Below are 21,489 nucleotides of genomic sequence, written 5' to 3'. Positions count from 1 at the left end.
AAAAATTTTCTATCTGGACGAAACTTGGATAGACAGTAATTTAACGTTTCAGAAATGTTGGCAAAGTGTAGACGTCGATGGTGTGTTACCTGATATGAATGCGTCAAACCGCGTGATTGTCGTAGACATTGGGTCAAACAAAGGGTTTTTGCAGGGTTGTAATATTTCATGTCATTTCATTCATTATTTAGTATTAAGTTTCTTAAAATGTTAACTTCTATTCCTACACCTTTGTTAATAATCACTCCTCAGAAAGTCTGGCCTAATATTCATTTCCCTAATTTATATAATTTCATTTATCTGTTTAATTAATCATTAATAATATTAATTCCATAGCCTATATTTTTTGTTTTACAAAGCCCACAACCTAATTATTTATTAAATATGTAAGAGAATTGCAATACATCAAAATTTCTTATATCATTTCAAAATTAGTCCTTAAGGAATCAAAATTTAAGAAGCAGTGAAAGTTATCCCATGTGTTCAACAATGAGTGATGTGAACATTGAGATTGAGAGAGAAGGAAGCCATTTGAGAAGTTGAAATTGTTAGAAGGAGGAGTCAAAATTTTTCCTAAATCAAATTCATTCATCAAGAAGACCAGTTTCAAGTTATATCATAGTAACCTAAACCTCAAGAGGACTCAACTCCATCATTATCTTCAAAATTAAGTATAACCTTTTCTTTAAACTCTTTTAAATTTTGTGCTAATTGGACTTACCTTTTGGACAACACCAAAATTAGATTTTTCATTGTTGGGCTTGTGTAAGTTTAACACCTTAATTAGGCCTATATTTGGACACTATCAAATTTATTCATTCTTAGCATTCAAGCCAGCACGACACCCTACCCTGAGATATATCACATCTAAATTATTTCAACCTTCAAGTTATTATTCAAATTTATCTTTTATTTCAATTTAATTTCAACCCCACACACCATTGTCAATCCTTTCATTGTAACGTCAAGCCTTTTCTCATTGCATGTTAATTGTTCATTTGTTTAAATAAAACACCTTTTGTAATTCATATTTTTGTTAACTTATTAACTTTAAACATTTATAGAATAGGCCTAACCTAAAATGGATATTATAAGGTGAGTTTACAGGGTGTCGGCTTATTTATAAGGCAAACAGTGCCAAAGGAGACTACCATGCACTACGCATTAACTGACATGGAAAACGAGGCGCTTAACTCTGTTACCCCTACCTTGTGGAAAACATATTCCGAACATGTAGAACATACAGAAAATGAGTACTGGACGACAGAAGGCATAGTGGAAAACGCGGACGATGAACTTGAGTAATTTTTTTTCCTTTATTGGTTTGTTGCAGCAAACCTAGGTACTCGTTAATTTTTATGTTATTTAAATTTATTTATTGAAAATCAATTCAGACGAATGGAAATTCGCTTAGTCGGCAGGTTTGCTGCAGTGGGGGTATTTTCTGGATAGTCCTCGTATTTTAGTGAAATTATAATCAGGCAAATGGAAATTCACTTAGTCTGTAGGTTTGTTGCGGCAGGGTATTATATTACACAAAAATATATCTAAAAAAATAATTCTCATAAAACTCAGGATAAGAGCCAAGGTTGATACGGCAATGATTAGGCCTATAGAATCTTAATTATTTCCTATATCAAGGTAATTTTTTTCCCGGGTCATGGTCTTACCATGAGACCTATGGTAATAGCTTATACCCTATATGAGAAATTTGCTAAAATAATTACCATATATTTTAAAAAACCACTAGCACATGTAATAAATAAATTCTTCTATGATTTCAGGAATATTTCTATCCAATTTAAAATTAGCCAAAGTTATTCCCATATTCAATAAAGTAAACACTGTGGATCCATCAGGCTACTGCCCAATATCTCTTTTACCAGTTTTTTTCAAAAATCTTTGAACAAGTTGTTTATCTTCGGCTTTTTTAATTACCGTGAATTGAATCGACTGTTTGATAAGGAGCAACAAGATTTTAAACCAGGAAAATCTACAATAACAGCTGGAATAGAGTTTATTGAATCAATTATAAATTCAGTAGATAAAGGTAATAAAGTAGTTAGAATATTTGTAGACCTTAGAAGAGCTTTTGACAGCATTTCACATTGCAAACTATTAAATATGTGAGGAATAATTGGAAAAGAATTACAGTGGTTCACTTCATATGTAGAAAACAGAGAGCAGTTTTTTGAAGTAGACTACGTAATAGAGCAAACAAAAAAAAAATACTAAATATATTGAAAAGTTTAGATCTCGGCGCCAGACACTGCGATATGAAGTACCCCAGGGATCGATCTTTGGGTCCATTTTGTTCCTCTGTTACATTCAACGAGCACATAATATAAATAGAGGGGCTATACCACTCGTGTCGCCAGTTCCGCCATATTGAATTGGTAAGGAGCTCGAACTGGATCACTGCATTGAACAACATTTAATTGAACACGCACAGAATACACAGTGATTTAAGTGCCTTAGAGTGCAGATAAAATTTTCAAATTTTGCACAGTTGAAGTTTAGGTCCTTCTTCCATGGACAAAACTATTTTAATTGTATTTTAAGTATTAACTTTTTAATTATACAACAATAACTAATGTGATGTTTTTATAATTATAGATTTTGACATCAAAAAGTTACTCTGTGAGGAAATTTTTTATTATTTGGTCATGCGAGTTTTAAGTTTTATAAATGTCAAGGTCACTAAATGAGGCATTTTTTTCATTTGAAACATTTTTTTGTGGGGCCCTTAGTTTAGCAGTTAGAGCGAGTTGTATAACGCTAAATATTTACTAATTTCTGCCGCCGCGCGGGGCCCGTGTGGGTGTCGATCGGGCATCACTGGATATTTCTATCATGGCAACTTGAAAGTAGGGTTGTATATTATACTATACTAGCAGTTACCCGGCGCGCGTTGCTGCGCTTAACAACTATTATTGTAAATGGTAATTTGTTCTTTACAATGAATAATAAAAGTGTGTATCAAAAATAAAAATAGAATATTTTACTTAATTGCCAGTGAATAGGGCCTAAAGCCTTATAATGGTGATTGGGAAAGAAAGACAAAAAAAGGAAATTGTAGTTGCTTCAATTCAGAGGGTAATTTGGATGAAGTCATCAGTATTCTTGGGATTAAGACTATTTCTCCTTTTAAGTGGATTTAAGTTTCGCATTAGTATTAATGGAGTTCCTTCTTTTAATGCCAGTAATGGCATTTGAATACCTGAGATAGCACGCACGATTATTATTCACTTAATAATTTATGTTAGATTGTGTGGGTATAGAACAAAAGATAAAAATATTAAGGCATTACCATCCCTTTTATTGTTTATAATACTTTAATCAAGGTTTTTATGTTTACATATTCAACATTGGAGAATTTAAACGTTGTTGAGTGCACAGGTGTGCTGCGATTGGGGTTTAACACGTTCGCTACTGAGCGTCGCATATATGCGACGCCGCGGTCATTGCCACAGACCGAGGTATACATTTGAATCTTACACACAGACCGGCTGTCACTTGGATAACAGTACACACAGACCACGGGTGAAAACCTGTAAAAAATTGATCATTTACATTGTAATACGCTACAATCGTGTTTGTAAATAATGTATTCTTGTTTTTTGTATTATTAATAACCTTTTGTAATGTCGCATATTTGCGACGCCCGGTCTACAGCGAAGACAATAGTGAAAATTATCATAGTTTTCTTGAAATAGACTAAACGTCGCATATATGCGACAGTTCATTTTTTGTGTTTTAAGGTGAAAGTAAGTAAAATAAAAAACAGATTGATCAATAACAGTTTATAACTGAACAAATATAAAAGCTACATAGGAAAATTTAGCATACATACTGCATACATACAAACAGTGATGCAGAAAAGTAAAGACCAGTTTTTCCAACTATCATATGACGTCACCAATCATCATATCCACAGACCAAGCGACGCAGTCGTGCGTCAGACATCTCTGTAGACCACTGCAGGGAATTCAGTGCCTTCAAATAGACCGTTACAAAGATATAAGCATTTATAACTACTTATGAAAGTAAGCGTTCCATTCTAATGTCAACATTATAAAACAATATCATCAGCGGTAGCAATGATTTAAATATTTAAAACTCTGAATAACATTAGAACACCGACGCAAATATGCGACGGCAGTCTATTTTAATGTGACTAGCCGACGCATATATGCGACGGCAGTCTATGGGTGGAACCCGGCCGACGCATATGTGCGTCGCTAGTCCACGTGAATGAAAAATTTCGTACTATTGCAGTAGCGAACGTGTTAATATATTTGGACTTATTCAAAACTAAAATAGTTTTCTGTGCTGCACTCTGTAGAAACATTGTGGCACTATTTCAAATCATGACTAATACAGAACGTTGTGATTATTCAAACCTACAAAACAGTTGGTGAAAGAAAACATCTGCTTTTAAATTATATTTATTTGTAAACATTGTAGTTCAAAAAGTCTGACATTGTCCCACTTAAAACCCTCTGGGGCGGAGCCCTTTTGACGGATCTGCACCAAACTTCACAAAAACCATCCTTGAAAGATGCTTAATAATTCCTGAAAGTTTCATTACAATCTGTCGAGCGGTTTCGGAGTCCATAACGTTCAAACATATATATATATATATATATATACATACAAACTTCCTCTTTTATAGATATAGATTTTTAACACTGCTATTAGTGCTATTAGCAAAGTTTGGTTAAGAAATGAACATACAGTATTTTATATGATGTTATAAACAAGCGTACTTAAAGCTTAAAACAATTTAAAATTAGTACGTAATTTGTCTGTTATACATTCCATATTAATTTATAAAAACTTATTCATATGTTATAGTTAATTGTTGATAAACTACCAAGTTAATCCATGAAGTAAGGAACTTGTATGGGAAGTGTAATTAATTATATTCTGGTTGTAGTTTTACAATAGTTTATTATATACAGATAGCATTCTTTACTAATTCTTACTGACCTAGAAAGGTGATTGTTTTGTTAAGATGGCCCCTTATTCTGCTTGTGTGGATGAGATCATTGAATTCCTTGCATAAGTTATATATTTTAGTAATAAATTGTGGTGATTTTGGCCGGCTTCTTGTTGGAAACAAAGGTCACCAGAAAACAGTTGCAGCCCTATACACTGTGTCATAACAGTAGTGGTTATTTTCTTTAATACACTTATTTCGTTGGGAATATTTCTGCCGTCTATATTCATTTTATTCCTAAAAACTGACTCACAATATCTGTAAGCAGATATTGTGAATCATCTGCACAAATTTCTTTTAATGCATTCCAACAAGAACTTATGTAACCAGTTAATGTAGTAGATGTTTTGATTTATTAAGTGAATAGTAACAGTTTTACTATTTTACCAAAATATAGAGTTGTTATATCTATAAAAACTATAATAGCTTATTCATGTTTATTAAAACTACTTTATGTATTTTTCACTTTATTATTCCAGTTTCCATCAAGATTACAGTTTCTTCTGGTGTGAGAAATTCTTGAAATGACAGATCAAGACGAAAAACAAACGTATATTATAGTTTATCAGGATTAAATATAATTAACTATTATTCCTGCTAATTTTAATGCTTACATGTTAAACGTAAAATTATTTTTTCTTCCATTGCTGCATACGTAGGCAGCAAAATGTTTGTGGCATTAGTGTATCTTAACATTAATAATGCACTGTTGAAACTAAGCTTAATAACTAAATAAAACTTAATCAATACAAAATATGTCAACTATCACCAGTCAACTCTACAGATCACACCTTACTATAACTGTCACCGTTTAAAAATACAAGCTTTACAACAAATATGTGCGTTCATACGACGTGCGTCAATACATTACAGTGGATTGTCGGATTGCATCACCGTAGTTCGACACTCGCTAGTGTGGTGACTCATGCTTTCGACCGCCATCTTGGCTGGGTCGCGGCGCTCTAGACTGGCGACACTTCGCTGTACTGCGCTTATTGAAGCGTGTCTATTTATATTATGTGCTCGTTGGTTACATTAAGAGGGTTCTACCCGGTCAATTCAAGATGGCGGTTAAACATGCTAATGTTCCTCTACGGTACAAGCTCTTGACATTCTATAACTAATCTGTTTCCAATGATTGTGAGCTTGTTGTGCTCTTAACATATCAGAGCTTGCAGTAGGTGGAGCAAAAATTATTTTTAACTATTATTTAGAAGTTAAAATTGCAAGTGAAAAAGACTAATTTACGGATTTTGTATTACTAGTGGTTTTTACTAGTGTAGACAGCAAGTCTGTTTCATAAAGTTTTACTCTTGTAAATTACAGTGATAAATACTTGCCATTTTCTACCAAATCTCTACACCCGTAATATTTGTAGTAAACTTGTATTTTTGAAAAGAGTGATATTTCATCACTCACATAATTGTAAAAATGAATTATTAAGTTCTTTTTACGAGTGCAAATTGGCTCACATTTGCAGTTTTAGATAAAAAATAGTTATGCGAGTGCTAATATGATAATTATTAGATATAAATTACAAGCAATAAATGTGGCGTAGTACAAAATGAGTGAAATTGATGGAGTGAAATGTCCAATTAGAATAATTCTAATTATAGGTTATAAATTATAGTGTTAAATTTTACTTTTACTTGAGTTAAATTTCATGGTTTTGTCTAATCAGATTATTTTACACCCAAGGCTCTCGTTTTTATTTAAAGACATTTTAACATAGAAAATTATAGTAAGACAATTTTAAACAGGAGTGGCATAGTATTTTATCAGGTGCTTATTATTTGCTTCCCTAAATAGCTAAAACCCTGTGATGTACTATCAGTTGTAGGCCTATAATATTTTGTTTTTGTGTGTTGGACTGAACTATTTATCATAAAAACATTAATTATAATTCATTTAGGTATCCTGAATTTGTTACGTATTTAAAGCAATCAAAAATATATGTTGATTATTTTTTTAAGTGGTTAGTGCTGTCATTGAAGTGGAAAAATGTAAAAGTGTAATTCATGGATAAAAAGAATACTAAGTGGCACGAAATCGAGCCAGGGACCCTCTACTTTGAGAGACAAGAACTTTACCTCTGCGCTACGACCTGCCATAGCACCTAGGCCATGTGTTACTATACTTGAACACCTACTTCTCCATTGCTTGCTTGTAATAGTGTTGCAATTATTTGTTACATCAATCAACGTTTAGGCTTATTATTCATGGTGTGTACACTCGAAATTATATAATCACCAAACGGGTTTTTAACCTAAATATTTATATGCATAAAAGCTTTAAAATTTACAAAGCATTCAAAAATTCACCAAATGATGTTTTGAATGAGAAGTTAAAATATATTTGACAGAGCGGTAAAACTACCGAACAATAGAGGACACAAACAGCTGATACCCTTCCCCAAGGTCAACGTCATCAACTAAGCATCATCTAACCTACGCTCGTATCAGCTCTCGAAATCTGGTTTTGTCCTTGGCGGGTCTTGCATGTTTGTAAATTTTGTAAAATAAATGTTTCTTAGTGTGTCTGTGTTTTCTATAAAGTAACTTTAAATTTGACAACAGCAGTTGACAAGAAAAAGGATTTGAAAATGGGGTTAAAACCGATAAATTAGTCAACAACTAGAAAATATAGGATTGATTGATGACAAATCAGTAACCTTATTTTATGTTATTTCTGTAACATTGTAAGTAGAATCTGTACTACTTGTTTGTCTCAAAGGAAATTGTTAAACAAGTATTGACAATTAAAGATTGTTTGCTTATAATAAACCTCAGGTGTCGGTTGAGGCTCCTTATCACCAGGCATGACTACAACTGGAGGAACGTAACTTTGGAGATCCGCCTGGATCAGGTGATTGGGAGGATTCTGTGAAAACACATTGTACATCTCAACTTCGTCAAAGTTTTTTAATGGTAGGCTTGTAGACACTACCTGAGTCACATTTGACTACTCATAACAGGAGCCAAGAATCTGTTTGCATATCAAACTTGGAATGGTGAAATAAATTATTACTATACTCCGTTCACAATATTTAGGCGGTTTAAAGGGAAGGTTTCTTGAGTTCCCCCACCACTTTTTTTTTTGCTTGATGTAAATATCTGCTGATCATTTGTCGGCTGTTGTTTCACTTTTACGGTGAAGTGGAGGGGATGGAGTCGTTTACCTGAAACCGCCTACATTTTCAATTCAAATTCTCTTTATTCATTCACAGTACAGGTTTTTATAAAATGAACAGTGTCAAATAAATATAAAGATGAATTATGCCTTACTTATCGCTAAAACAATCATTATCTTTACAAGACAAATGTTAAGCTTAAGAAGACTAAACAAAACAAATTAAATGAAATCATCTTTTTAAATTATAATTTATGATTTATCTTTCAATTCCAAAATTCATCCAAAGAATACAAAGATAATGAAAGGAGATAATTTTTCAATCTTTTTTTAAAAACATCAAAACTTTTTTTCCTGTTATAATTTTAGGTAAATTAAAAACCGTTTATTTCTTGTTTATTGGTTTTGTTCATCTTCCAGCTTCTTTCATCATACGGGAAAGGGAGAGGACATAACATTAGGTCTGTCAGCTGATGGAGAGAGTTTGATATTAAACTAAGATAACTGATTCCAGCTCCTTTTGAAAAATCCTTCTTGGTCAAGATCGGTGGATTGCCATCTTTGGTGGTAAACACTGCAGCAATTTCATCAGCGGAAGACAGGTCTATTTTTCATTTAATCAGCAACAAAGGAAGGTCTACCCTCACGTTGTGTACAAGTTCACTTTCTTCCCTCTTCACATCGGCACTCATCTTGTACTTCTGTGCTTATAGATTAACCTCAAGCATAATTTAGTGCAATTTGGCCATGAGGTTACTATCACTTGTGAGATTCCTGTGCATGCATAGGCCAGTTTTTTTATCCGTATTGATTGTAAGGCTGTTGAAATAATCTATCTCTCTCATTTCTTGAATGAAGTGGACCATACTTGTACTTGACCAGGCCTTTATCTTGAACAGGTAGGGGGCCACGCTCAACGGTCGTATCACTCAACGATAGTTTGTAACAAATGTTGCAAATGACACTGCACTGTTATATATCTAAATGTTATCAAGGTAGTGATGTTTGGATGGAATAATGTTGTTCTTCAAAACCACTTATAAAAGATTAAGAGATCCGTTTCGGGATAGCGTTAGCCTCCTGTCATGACTCTTTGTGACAATTTCTCACAGTTCTAATGGAATATTTTTTAAAATAATATTGAAGATCAATATTGCCAAGGTTGTATGGTATTACCTATCATGCCTTTACAATATTGCATCGTAAGTTGGGAAAATAAATACTTTACCTCAGGCAAAGAGGGGATCTGAATAAGATTCTTGAAGTATTGAAGCATCGAGGCAGCGATGTAAAACTTCCTCAGTTCTCGGAACTGGTTCAAGAACCTCTGTCTATGGCCGGAGAGTACATCAGATGGTAAACTAGCATGTAGGCGGAACAGTATCTGGAATGCAACATAAGTAAGTCTCCCTCAGAGAGTTCCATCTAATTATTCTAATCTAGTTCTTATTTATAAGTTGAATTGTTCTTGAAAGTTATCAAAAATCAAATTATATATGCTAGGGATGGACGGGTCCCGAAATTTCGGGAATTTTTCGGGAAAAAAATATTCCCGATTATCGGGACGGGATTACATTTGACTCGGGAATTTTTCGGGACGGGATTTGGTCCGATCGTCGGCGATTTTTCCGCTTCGCGAGTGCCGATAACGCCGTTATTGCGAGCGATAGGTCCGCGAACGCAGGAGACGAAGTCATACCGACGATCGCGCCGTGACCGCGGAGTCCTACGGACGATCGCGCCGTGACCGCGAGTCATACCGACGATCGCGCCGTGACCGCGAGTCATGACGACGATCGCGCCGTGACCGCGGAGTCATACCGACGATCGCGCCATGACCGCGAGGTCCTACCGACGATCGCGCCGTGACCGCAAGTCATACCGACGATCATGCCGTGACCGCGAGTCATAACGACGATCGCGCCGTGATCGCGGAGTCATGCTGACGATCGAGCCGTGATCGCGAGTCATACCGACGATCGCGCTGTGACCGCGAGTCATACCGACGATCGCGCCGTGACCGCGGAGTCATACCGACGATCGCGCCGTGACCGCGAGGTCCTACCGACGATCGCGCCGTGACCGCAAGTCATACCGACGATCATGCCGTGACCGCGAGTCATACCGACGATCGCGCCGTGACCGCGAGTCATGACGACGATCGCGCCGTGACCGCGGAGTCATGCTGACGATCGAGCCGTGTTCGCGAGTCATACCGACGATCATGCCGTGACCGCGAGTCATACCAACGATAACCCCGTGACCGCGGAGTCATACCGACGATCGCGCCGTGACCGCGGAGTCCTACCGACGATCGCGCCGTGACCGCGAGTCATGACGACGATCGAGCCGTGTTCGCGAGTCATACCGACGATCATGCCGTGACCGCGAGTCATACCAACGATAACCCCGTGACCGCGGAGTCATACCGACGATCGCGCCGTGACCGCGGAGTCCTACCGACGATCGCGCCGTGACCGCGAGTCATACCGACGATCGCGCCGTGACCGCGAGTCATGACGACGATCGCGCCGTGACCGCGGAGTCATGCTGACGATCGAGCCGTGTTCGCGAGTCATACCGACGATCATGCCGTGACCGCGAGTCATACCGACGATCATGCCGTGACCGCGAGTCATACCAACGATAACCCCGTGACCGCGGAGTCATACCGACGATCGCGCCGTGACCGCGGAGTCCTACCGACGATCGCGCCGTGACCGCGAGTCATGACGACGATCGCGTCGTGACCGCGAGTCATACCGACGATCGCGCCGTGATCGCGAGTCATGACGACGATCTCGCCGTGACCGTGAGTCATACAGACGATAACCCCGTGACCCGCGAGTCACAAGTTACTATAGGTACCTGGAAATTGTTACCCATTTTTTGGTTTTTATAGATCAGTGCCACAAATGGTAAAAATTGATTTCGTATGTCTTTTTTTGGTAACTGCAATACAGTACTTTCTTTTTATGCACGGAAAAAAATCCCGTCCCGTCCCGTCCCGAAAATCGGGAAGGAAATAAAAATCCCGTCCCGTCCCGTCCCGAACTAAAAATTCAATCCCGTCCATCCCTAATATATGCTATTTTGAACAAAATAAGTGGGGATTAGCTGGATTATTGTTTTTATATTCTGATGAGCAAAACTTATATTTCCTGCCATAATTTAATAGTATTGATATTTCGTACCTAGGGCCGAAAATGAGGTTTTGCCGGCTCGAGTTTTGAGTTCGAGACGAAGTCGAGAACTTAAAACGATCGAGAGCTGCAAAACCATTTCGGTCCGTGGTACGAACGCTATTTTTTACCACACTATACCTTATTACCACTATTCACCACAATAATAACGCTCACTGATAGTCAACACAACTACAACTTTTATATGAAGAAATAATTTGAGGAATCAGCAAAAATAATAATAAATAGTTGCTAGACAGCAGTGACAATAAAACAATTCTATTTCAAAGCTATGGATACTGATTGTGTATTTAACCCTTCCCGGACGAGCGAAATCTTGACATAGTTTGTTTTACAAGTATACATAAAATAAACACAATGGAACACTTCATACTGTCAAAATAATTTTTTACTCGTTTTTAACTATGCGGATGTATCCCCTACCCGTCCGCAGATGAGTAAAAAAGCAGTGGATATATCAGCAGTCCGTCTTTGAAGATATTAACATGACAACGTTAGGCAATAAATAAAGAACAATATGTAAACAATAAATAAAGACAACGTAGTGTTTAGCGCGAAACGTCAATGGAGAAGCGTAGGAGAGGTGGGTGGTGCGCGGGAGAGGGGGTGACGTGGGAGAGGGGTGGTAGGTGCGGGAGAGAGCGCAGCCATGGAGAGAGCAGGAAAGTGGTGCCTTGGTACAGCAAAACATCTGGTTACTGCTTAAGCACCTGCCAGTCTGTCTGAAGAGAAGGCGGATATAGCCGCTTCCCGTCCGGAACATCAAAAACCATAAGCGGATATATCCGCCACCCGTCCTTTATCGCCAAAGACTTAGGCAGATATATCCGTCACCCGTCCGGGAATGGTTAATATGGTTAATAGTTACGCCACATATTCATAGTAGCATTTCCATTGAAAAGAAAGAAGGTAAAAGAAAGGAAAAACACGGGTCGGGTAATCTTAGACAAAGAAATATGCCAAAAAAGGGCAGAAATGATTGACCTATACAAACAAACATAAGATCTTTCCTCCGAACATTACATAAGGCAATATTATTTGAGAATAAAATCTAATTTTAGCAAAATTGTGAGGCAAAAGAAATCTGAAACGTTATTATAGGTTGTATATTATAGGTTATAGGTTATATATTATAGGTTGAACATAAGATCAATTACAACATAAGATTATAGATGTTATTATAGGCTATATATTATAGGTTAGCCTATATATCTGAAATGTTATTATATTATTATCATCCTATGTAAAATAAATCAGGCAGACAATAAAAGCAAAGTTGTAAGGGATACAATTAATGAAAATAAAAATGAAAAACACAAACAATGGTCCAAACTCCACATTGATTCTGTATGTAGAAAGATCAGTTCAGGAATTTTCCTTCTGCGTCAACTAGCAAAATGTTAAAATAAAGACATTCTTCTTACTGCTTATTACGGCGTTCTTTATCCACACATCATATATGCAGTTGCACTATGGGGTGGTGAAAGCACTAGAACCCACTTATTTTTTCGCCTTCAAAGGAGAGCCATTAGAATAATTCATGGTCTTTCCTACAAACATTAGAACTGTATTTAAATCATCCGTAAATGTTGTCAATCTGGCCAAATGAATGAGTTATTAAGTTATTATTGACTTATTGAAACTAAACTATCTTATATTTTAACAAGGGATGTGTCAAATCCGAATCTCGAATCCACCGAATCCTAAGAAAAGATTCGGATTCAAGATTTGATTAACGACATTTGAGAATATATATTTTTTTTTAGAATAGAATTATAAGGCCATATACTGTGACATTGCCTAACCATAGAGGTTATTGACGTCGTAATATACAGTACTGTGACATTGAATAACCAAAGAGGTTATTGACGTCGTCAATATACAGTACTGTGACAATGATTAACCATAGAGGTTATTGACGTCGTAATATACAGTACTGTGTCATTGCCTAACCATAGAGGTTATTGACGTTGTAATATACAGTAATGTGACATTGCCTAACTATAGAGGTTATTGACGTCATACAGTACTGTGACATTGACTAACCATAGAGGTTAGTGATGTCGTCAATATACAGTACTGTGACAATGATTAACCATAGAGGTTATTGACGTCGTAATGTACAGTACTGTGACATTGCCTTACCATAGAGGTTATTGAAGTCGTTATATACAGTAATGTGACATTGAATAACCATAGAGGTTATTGACATCGTAATATACAGTAATGTGACATTGCCTAACTATAGAGGTTATTGACGTCGTAATATACAGTACTGTGACATTGCCTAACCATAGAGGTTATTGACGTCGTAATATATAGTAATGTGACATTGACTAACCATAGAGGTTATTGACATCGTAATATACAGTAATGTGACATTGACTAACCATAGAGGTTATTCATGTCGTCAATATACAGTACTGTGACAATGATTATTGTGACTGGTTATTGTAGATAACCAGTACGTCCACCAACCCCCCTGCCCTCCCCCCCTCTACAGGAACAGCTGATCCGGCAGTCGTGGTTAGGCGTTCAGCTCGTGTACGTGAGAAAAATAAAGTTTTAATTCCCTGAGGAAGCGGGACGTTATTTTTGGTCCCGCGAAACGTCGGAGTAAATCCAAGGACGATTTTTTATGTGCGTGTATGTGTGTGTTGTGTGTCTTCGTTGTGTTACATTTTGACGAGTCCTGGATTAACAAATTAAGGTGAGTGAAGCCCAAAAGCTGATCAAAACAGTATAATAATCCTCGCCTAAAAACATGTCTTTCAAACATAGAGGTTATTGACGCCAATGTGACTTTGCCTAACTATAGAGGTTATTCAGGTCAAACAGTACTGTGACATTGACTAACCATAGAGGTTATTGACGTCGTAATATATAGTAATGTGACATTGACTAACCATAGAGGTTATTGACATCGTAATATACAGTACTGTGACATTGCCTAACCATAGAGGTTATTGACGTCGTAATATACAGTAATGTGACATTGCCTAACCATAGAGGTTATCGTTGTCGTGGTGGTTATAAGTGTTAAATGGTTCCTATTCCATTCTTACTTTTTTAATCGCCATAAGCCCATTCGTAATTTTTTTGGGTTCGAGATTCAAAGATTCGAAATTTCTGGATTTGACCATCTTGAGTTTTTACTTTTAAATAAACTTAACTTAACTACACTTTCTATCAAATTTAAATTCTGATTTACAGATTCGTTTACAAACCACTCACTTTGACACAGAAGTCGTATAGTTGAGAAGAGTCCTGTATGACTGGTATGAGAGGAGCAAGACGACACTGGCCGGAACTTGTCATGGAGTTGGACCTTGACATGTCTAATGAGCCGAACACTGCAGGGAAACAACTTTATCAACACTCATCTATAGACTCAAATCATTAAATTAATCACTCAAATGTATTAAGTATTTATTAGACATATTAGTCTACAAATATCTATATGATGGTATTACAGCCTCCAGATTACCAATGGCATTAAAAATTGGTTAAATTAATTTTTGATTCTATAATAGAGATCTACCGATTTCACTCAGCACTTATCTGTAAAAGTGGTGCCATCCTAAGGCTGTACTTAAACAGATAGATGCAGCACATTAATAATCCGCTGATTATGTAAGGTGTAAATTAATGTGTGAAACTTTTTTTTACTAGAGGGGATTATGTTTAACACCCTGCCTTTAAAACGCTTTAGAATGCTAGACTCTTGCCCAGACTAGGCCTAGAGGGTCGTGGCATTTTTGCATAGCTGATTGCTGGGATTGGAACCCAAGACCAAAGCCCTGCGTTCTACCAGTAGACCAGCTCTCTCCCACAATTAGTGTACAATTAGTGTAATTGCTAATATTTTATTGCTGGGAGCGAGCTGGGGTAGTGGTTAGAGCGCGGGACTTCAGTCCCTGAGGTCCCGGGTTCGATCCCCGCCAAGTCACCAATGGATTTTATCTAAGTGATAATGCCGCAACCCCTAGGTATTTGCTGTGATTGGAACCCAAGACCAAAGCCCTGCATTCTACCAATAGACCAGCTCTCTCCCACAATTACAGTAATTGCTAATAAGTGATTGCTGGGATTGGAACCCAAGACCAAAGCCCTGCGTTCTACGATTAGACCAGCTCTCTCCCACAATTACAGTAATTGCTAATATGTGATTGCTGGGATTGGAACCCAAGACCAAAGCCCTGCGTTCTACCAGTAGACCAGCTCTCTCCCACAATTACAGTAATTGCTAATATGTGATTGCTGGGATTGGAACCCAAGACCAAAGCCCTGCGTTTTACCAGTAGACCAGCTCTCTCCCTCAATTGGTCTATTTTTTTTTTTTTTTTTTAATTGTTAACACAATCCATAAATAAGTCTCATATAATAAATAAAGGATGTTTACTTCAGTTAGACAATTTTGTACTAACCTGCAGCTTGCAGAGCCAATATCTCGTCCATGTAGTCAAACATCTCGACGGACATCTGGAAGTAGTTGTTGATGTCATTGTCTCCGATGGCCTCTAGCTCATCTTTGGAGAGTGACAGGTTGCCGGGGAACCGAGGGTTGCGTCTGTGGAAGTCTAACTTGACACACAGCAGTTTACAATAGTGCTGTATCAGTCTGCCATAACCTTCCCTTAGGTGACCCTATATGTTCACACACGAGTTACAGATACAGTAATGCCAACAATTCACTTTCTAAATATGCACTTATTTGGCTAATTTAGGCTACACAGCCAATCCAGAAATTTAAAAAAACAGAATTTTCTGGAGTGGCTTTAAGTTTAGGCTACTGTTTGGCCATTAACATGGTACAGAAAACCCCACCAGTCCAGTATGTTTGAGATTTTTTTTTCAAATGAATTATTTGGATTTGCTAAGTTGAGCCATGAAGATTTTACGGAAAATCCCCCACTAATCAGGTGTCGGTGTAAGGATTTTTTAGGCAGAATTGTCTTCAGTTAACTACACGACCATTACAGTAGGGCATAAAACCACCAATCCAGTATCAGATCATACATGCGTAGTGAGTTGTTCAAAATGGATTATGATCTCCGTTCTAGTGATGTGTCGAACTCCATGACTTTTATGGGATTCTTTAAGTAATTTAAGTGACATTGATAATGACAATATTAAAGATGAATTTGATATTGACTTTGAGTTTATAACTCAATAAATATGGAACATTCATTGTAGGCCTAGATGTACAAATTCTTAGGCCCCCCATACACGTAACGATCGGCCGGCCGGCGAGGGCCGGAAGGCCAAACTGAACAGTTTGGCCTGTGAAAGGAGGGTCCCCATACACGCAACGATTCGCCTGCCGGCCGGACTGAAATTTCTCCGCCTAGTGGCAAGTGTGCAGTCAGTTTTCGTACGGCAAAAACGTTTTGGTTAACTTGCTATAAGCTGGATCTTTTAAGTCCCTGTTGTGGTATGCCTTTGTTTTGACCCTCCACCGACATTCATGCTCTCTGTATTCTTCTATAAAGGCTAGCACATGCTGATTAGTCCACGTAGCCATATTAGTACAAAGACTGAACAGAAAATAAAGTTAGGTTGTAATGAGAGTAAGAACGAATGAAAAAGAACTTTTATTACCTTTAGAAAGGTTTTTAATAACTTGAACAATACTACATTGAATTATAATGGATTTGTTTACAAACACAACAAAACAATAATAAAGAATTGAAGACACATGTTTTTTACCACATTCTTCCTCCCTTATGTTAATGAACGTAGTCATTTAAATAATTAGGAGGTCTTCTGCTTCTGAAACTTCTTCTACTGGATATGTGTTATGGTTCTCTACTCTAGAAGCTTCTTGTCTAGGTTGTAAATTCTCGGCAGTAGTATTCATTTCATCTTCTTGATTTTGTGTTGATGATGGACTAGGAAAGTATTCAGGTTCAGGTTGAGAAGTGGGTAATAGAGTATTTTCATCACTCTCAAAATCGGTTTGCTCTATGTCGGTTTGGTACTCACCAACCGGAGCAAGATGACGTGTAGACACGGTAGTTTCTCTTCCATCAGGCAACTTAACATGAGCATACTCGGCATTCCCGTGAAGAAGTTGGACCTCTTCAACAAGTGGCTCATACTTGGACGTACGATTGAATCTCTTCAAGTAGACAGGGCCGGAATTGAGAAGCCATGAAGGAGCTGAAACACCATTGTTCCCAGATCTACGTGGATGTAAGAACATACGCTCGTGAGGAGTTTGATTTGTGGCTGTGCAAAGTAATGATCTCACTGAGCTAAGGGCATCCTCTAAAACTGTCTCCCATTGGTTTATTTCTAAGTTAAGTGATTTCAATGCCAGTTCAATTGTTTTCCATAGAATGCCGTTATACCTTTCTTTCTACTTGCCCATTACCTGCTGGATTGTACGCAGTGGTTCTACTAGTTGAGATTCCAAGTGAGTTCAAGTAGCTTTTTAGATCTTGGCTCCAGAAATGATGTTCCTCTGTCCGAATGTATGTAACTAGGAACCCCAAAAGTAGAAAATAATGTTTTTAGTTTTGACTTAACTGTTGACGATGACATGTCTGAACACGGGAAAGCGAAAGGGAACCGTGAAAACTCGTCTACTATTACTAATAAGTAACGGTTTCGACTTGATGAAGGCAGTGGGCCATTGAAATCGATATTCAGCCGTTCAAATACAGAAGTGGCTTTAATCAAAATCCCTTTGTGTTTGAAGAATCTAGGCTTCACAGCAGCACACACATTGCAGGAGTTTGTTATTCGTCTGATTTCATCAATCGAGTAGGGCAAGTTCTTACTCCGAACCCAGTGGTACAAACGTGTCACACCTGGGTGACATAGATTGGCATGTAAATCAATCAACAGTTTTTCTTGATTTTGGATTGAAGAACATACTCTAGTCAGGGCATCTGCAGCCATATTATCTTTACCGGGTCTATATCGTTCTTACTCCGAACCCAGTGGTACAAACGTGTCACACCTGGGTGACATAGATTGGCATGTAAATCAATCAACAGTTTTTCTTGATTTTGGATTGAAGAACATACTCTAGTCAGGGCATCTGCAGCCATATTATCTTTACCGGGTCTATATACAATATCATAATGAAAGCACGACAATTCCAGTTTCCACCTCATTATCTTTTCATTTTTCACTTTGCCATGACGGTTGTTATCGAACATAAAAGAAACCGACCTCTGGTCAGTAATCAGTTTGAAATGTTTACCAACCAAATAGTGACGCCATTTCCGCAGTGCTTCCACAATAGCTTGTGCTTCTTTTTCGACACTTGAATGTCTTTGTTCTGCTGGAGAAAGTATCCTTGAGAAGAATGCGACTGGACGGTTCGATTGAGTCAAAGTAGCAGCAATGGTACTCTCAGATGCATCAGTTTCTACGATGAACAGTGCTTCAGGGACAATGCAGCTTACTACAGATCCGATGATTTCACTTTTCATAGTTTCAAAAGACTGGAGCCCTGCTTTGGACAGAGGGAATGTAGTACGCGCAAGTGGAATCACTTTGGCAGCATAATCTGGTATAAGTGATGCATAATGTGAAAACATACCAAGGGTCCTCCTCAGTGATGCGGTGTCTCCGGGCGGAGGTAATTTTTTCAAAGGATCTAGTCGACTGGGGTCAGGCTTGATAGTTTTGTTTGATATATGATAGCCCAACAAGTTGATCGATCGCAGTGAAAATGAAGACTTCTCATTATTAATAGTTAGGTTGTATTTGGATGCAGCTTCGATAAACTTTTTTAAGTTTATATCGTGTTGTTCTTGTGTTTTTCCACAGATTGTAACATCATCAAGATAGGCGTAAGTGTCTTGTAACTGTTCTGTTCGGATGACTTGGTCAATTACACGTTGGAATGCTGCCACCCCATTAGTGACCCCAAACGGGATACGCTTAAACTGGTAGAGTTGACCACAGGCCTGAAAAGCTGTGTAGTGCTTTTCTTCATTTCTTATCTTAACTTGGTGGTACGCACTTTTCAAGTCAATAGTACTGAAAAACTCATAATTTGCAACTTTGTTAACAATATCATCGATTCTAGGTAGTGGGTAAGCGTCCAGTAATGTAAAACGATTTATAGTTCTGGAGTAGTCAATGACCATTCTTTTTCTATGATTTTCAGTAGTAACTACTAATGCTTGAGCCCTCCATGGAGACATACTAGGCTCTATAACATCGTCTTTAAGCAATTTACTTACTTCGTTTTCAATAAACTTTAAATCATCGGTCGTATGGCGATGATACTTGAAATGAAATGAAATGAAATCAACTTTATTCATACTTTGCAAACATGTGCACGAATGGCGTCATTACATTGGATCAAAATCATAATGCTTAATCCTAAAAAAATACAAAAGATATAATCACTATTGAAAAAGTTCTTATTCTAATACATTATGTAAGAGGAAAAATTCGTTCTTTGAATACAGGGGATTGGTTATAAAGTACATTTTTAGATTATTTTTAAATTTTGTAGTCCTTGTGTAGTCCTTTAGTTTTGTTGGAAGAGCATTGTAACATTTTATACCCATATACATTGGTTTTTTTTTTTTTAAATCTTAATCTATGTGAAGGTGTTGCATAGTTATTTCTGTTTCTGGTACAATATTGATGAGAATCCCCTACCAGTGAGACATTATTCGAATTTTTGACAGTATATAATACACATTGATAGATATAATAGCTATATACAGTCATTATGCCTAGTTCTTTTTAACATAACATAATGCACATTTAACATAATGCATATTGCTCTTTTCTGGAGAATTAAAATTCTGTCTAAATTAGCTTGTGATGTTCCTCCATAAATACTTATTCCAAAGGATAGGAGTACTTGATTGCGATTGGCTTACATTCCGGTTTTAAATTAGAAAACAAAGATACCGGTTCTACAGTTGAGGCTGCCACGCTACATACGGTTAGTTGTGACTTGTTGCCACCAAAGACTACTTTAATACTTGCATGGTTTTTCAAAATATCATGTCCAACAATTATGTCTGCACAAAGATCTGGTAACAATGAAAGATTAACTTGCTTGTAAAAGTGATCAAGAATGACAAGATTTACTTTGCATTGACCTGTTATGTCGGATGTGATTGATGTAGTAGCCACAGTACCCCTACCTGGTTTTATAGGAATACCTAAATTAAGAGCAGTAGATTTGTTTATAAAACTTAGAGAGCTTCCCGTATCTATCAAAGCAGAGACAGATTTACCATTAACTAGGGCTTGTACTGTACTCTTTGTTAACCCACCGGGCGAAGCTGCTAGGTCAATAGAGTTCATTACTTCTTTAGATTTATCCAATTGCTTGGTTTGTAATTTACCTGACCTGCAGACCTTAGCAAAATGCCCCTGTTTACCACAGTTATGACAAATTGTATTTTTAGCTGGACATTTGACCCTAGGATGTCTTAGATTACCGCAAAAGAAACATTTTTCAGTCACAGCAGCTAGAGAACACTTTTCTAAACTGCTTGAAGTTGCATCAACATTCTGATTGCTCGCTTGAGTTTCTTGGGACGAAGTTGCATTTACTATAGATTGGAAAGATTGAAAAGCTAATGATTGCTCATGTGCAAGTTCTAGGGATCTGGCTTGACTATATGCCTGATCTAGGGTCAACGAAACATTTTCTAGTAAGCGCTGGCGAATTGCAGAAGATTTTATTCCTGCAATAAATGTGTCACGGATATAATCATCCCTATTCTTTTCAGCTGTGACAGCTTTAAACTGACAGTCTTTACTTAGTAATTTTAAAGCCTGGAGATATTGGTCAATAGTCTCCTCAGGTTGCTGCTGACGTGCAGATAGTTTATGTCTGGAATATATTTCATTTACAGGTTTTACATAGATACTTCTTAGCACAGATATAGCATCGTTATACGTACCGCTTTCACTTATGTACTCGTCGATTTCCGGAGTAATAAAGTTTATAAGTATTTTGAGTTTATCGGAGTCGGATGGTTGTGGTGTGATGCTGGTAACAAAATTCTGAAACGTTTTGTGCCAATGTGTCCATTCCTTACTTGCAGATGATGAGTTTGGATCTACACTAAACTTGTCTGGCTTTAGGATCGTATTCATTTCACAATATCAAGTTATTAAAATTGTAATGAGAGTAAGAACGAATGAAAAAGAACTTTTATT

The 21,489-nt window shown here is 37.3% G+C and overlaps 1 protein-coding gene across 6 annotated transcripts in view; it reads right to left on the bottom strand.

The window, feature by feature from the left end:
* Positions 1 to 21,489, bottom strand: part of LOC129004303 (huntingtin-interacting protein 1) — a 166,743-nt gene that overhangs the window by 114,657 nt on the left and 30,597 nt on the right. For 4 of the 6 annotated variants that reach the window (XM_054432837.1, XM_054432845.1, XM_054432854.1 and 1 more), the window contains exons 5-8: positions 15,762 to 15,981; positions 14,569 to 14,687; positions 9,360 to 9,515; positions 7,787 to 7,882 (exon numbers count right to left, since the gene is read on the bottom strand). In XM_054432837.1, coding sequence (XP_054288812.1) covers positions 7,787 to 7,882; positions 9,360 to 9,515; positions 14,569 to 14,687; positions 15,762 to 15,981 — 591 coding nt within the window. The remainder of the gene's footprint in view (positions 1 to 7,786; positions 7,883 to 9,359; positions 9,516 to 14,568; positions 14,688 to 15,761; positions 15,982 to 21,489) is intronic. The other 2 variants (XM_054432870.1, XM_054432880.1) reach the window with 1 other exon arrangement.

This window comes from Macrosteles quadrilineatus, unplaced genomic scaffold (assembly GCF_028750875.1).
Source record: "Macrosteles quadrilineatus isolate MER2022 unplaced genomic scaffold, UCM_ALF_1.0 Scaffold_1__1_contigs__length_201487025, whole genome shotgun sequence".
Lineage (NCBI taxonomy): Eukaryota > Metazoa > Arthropoda > Insecta > Hemiptera > Cicadellidae > Macrosteles > Macrosteles quadrilineatus.
Note: the sequence above shows the minus strand (reverse complement) of the source record. Positions and strands in the feature narration are given on the sequence as shown.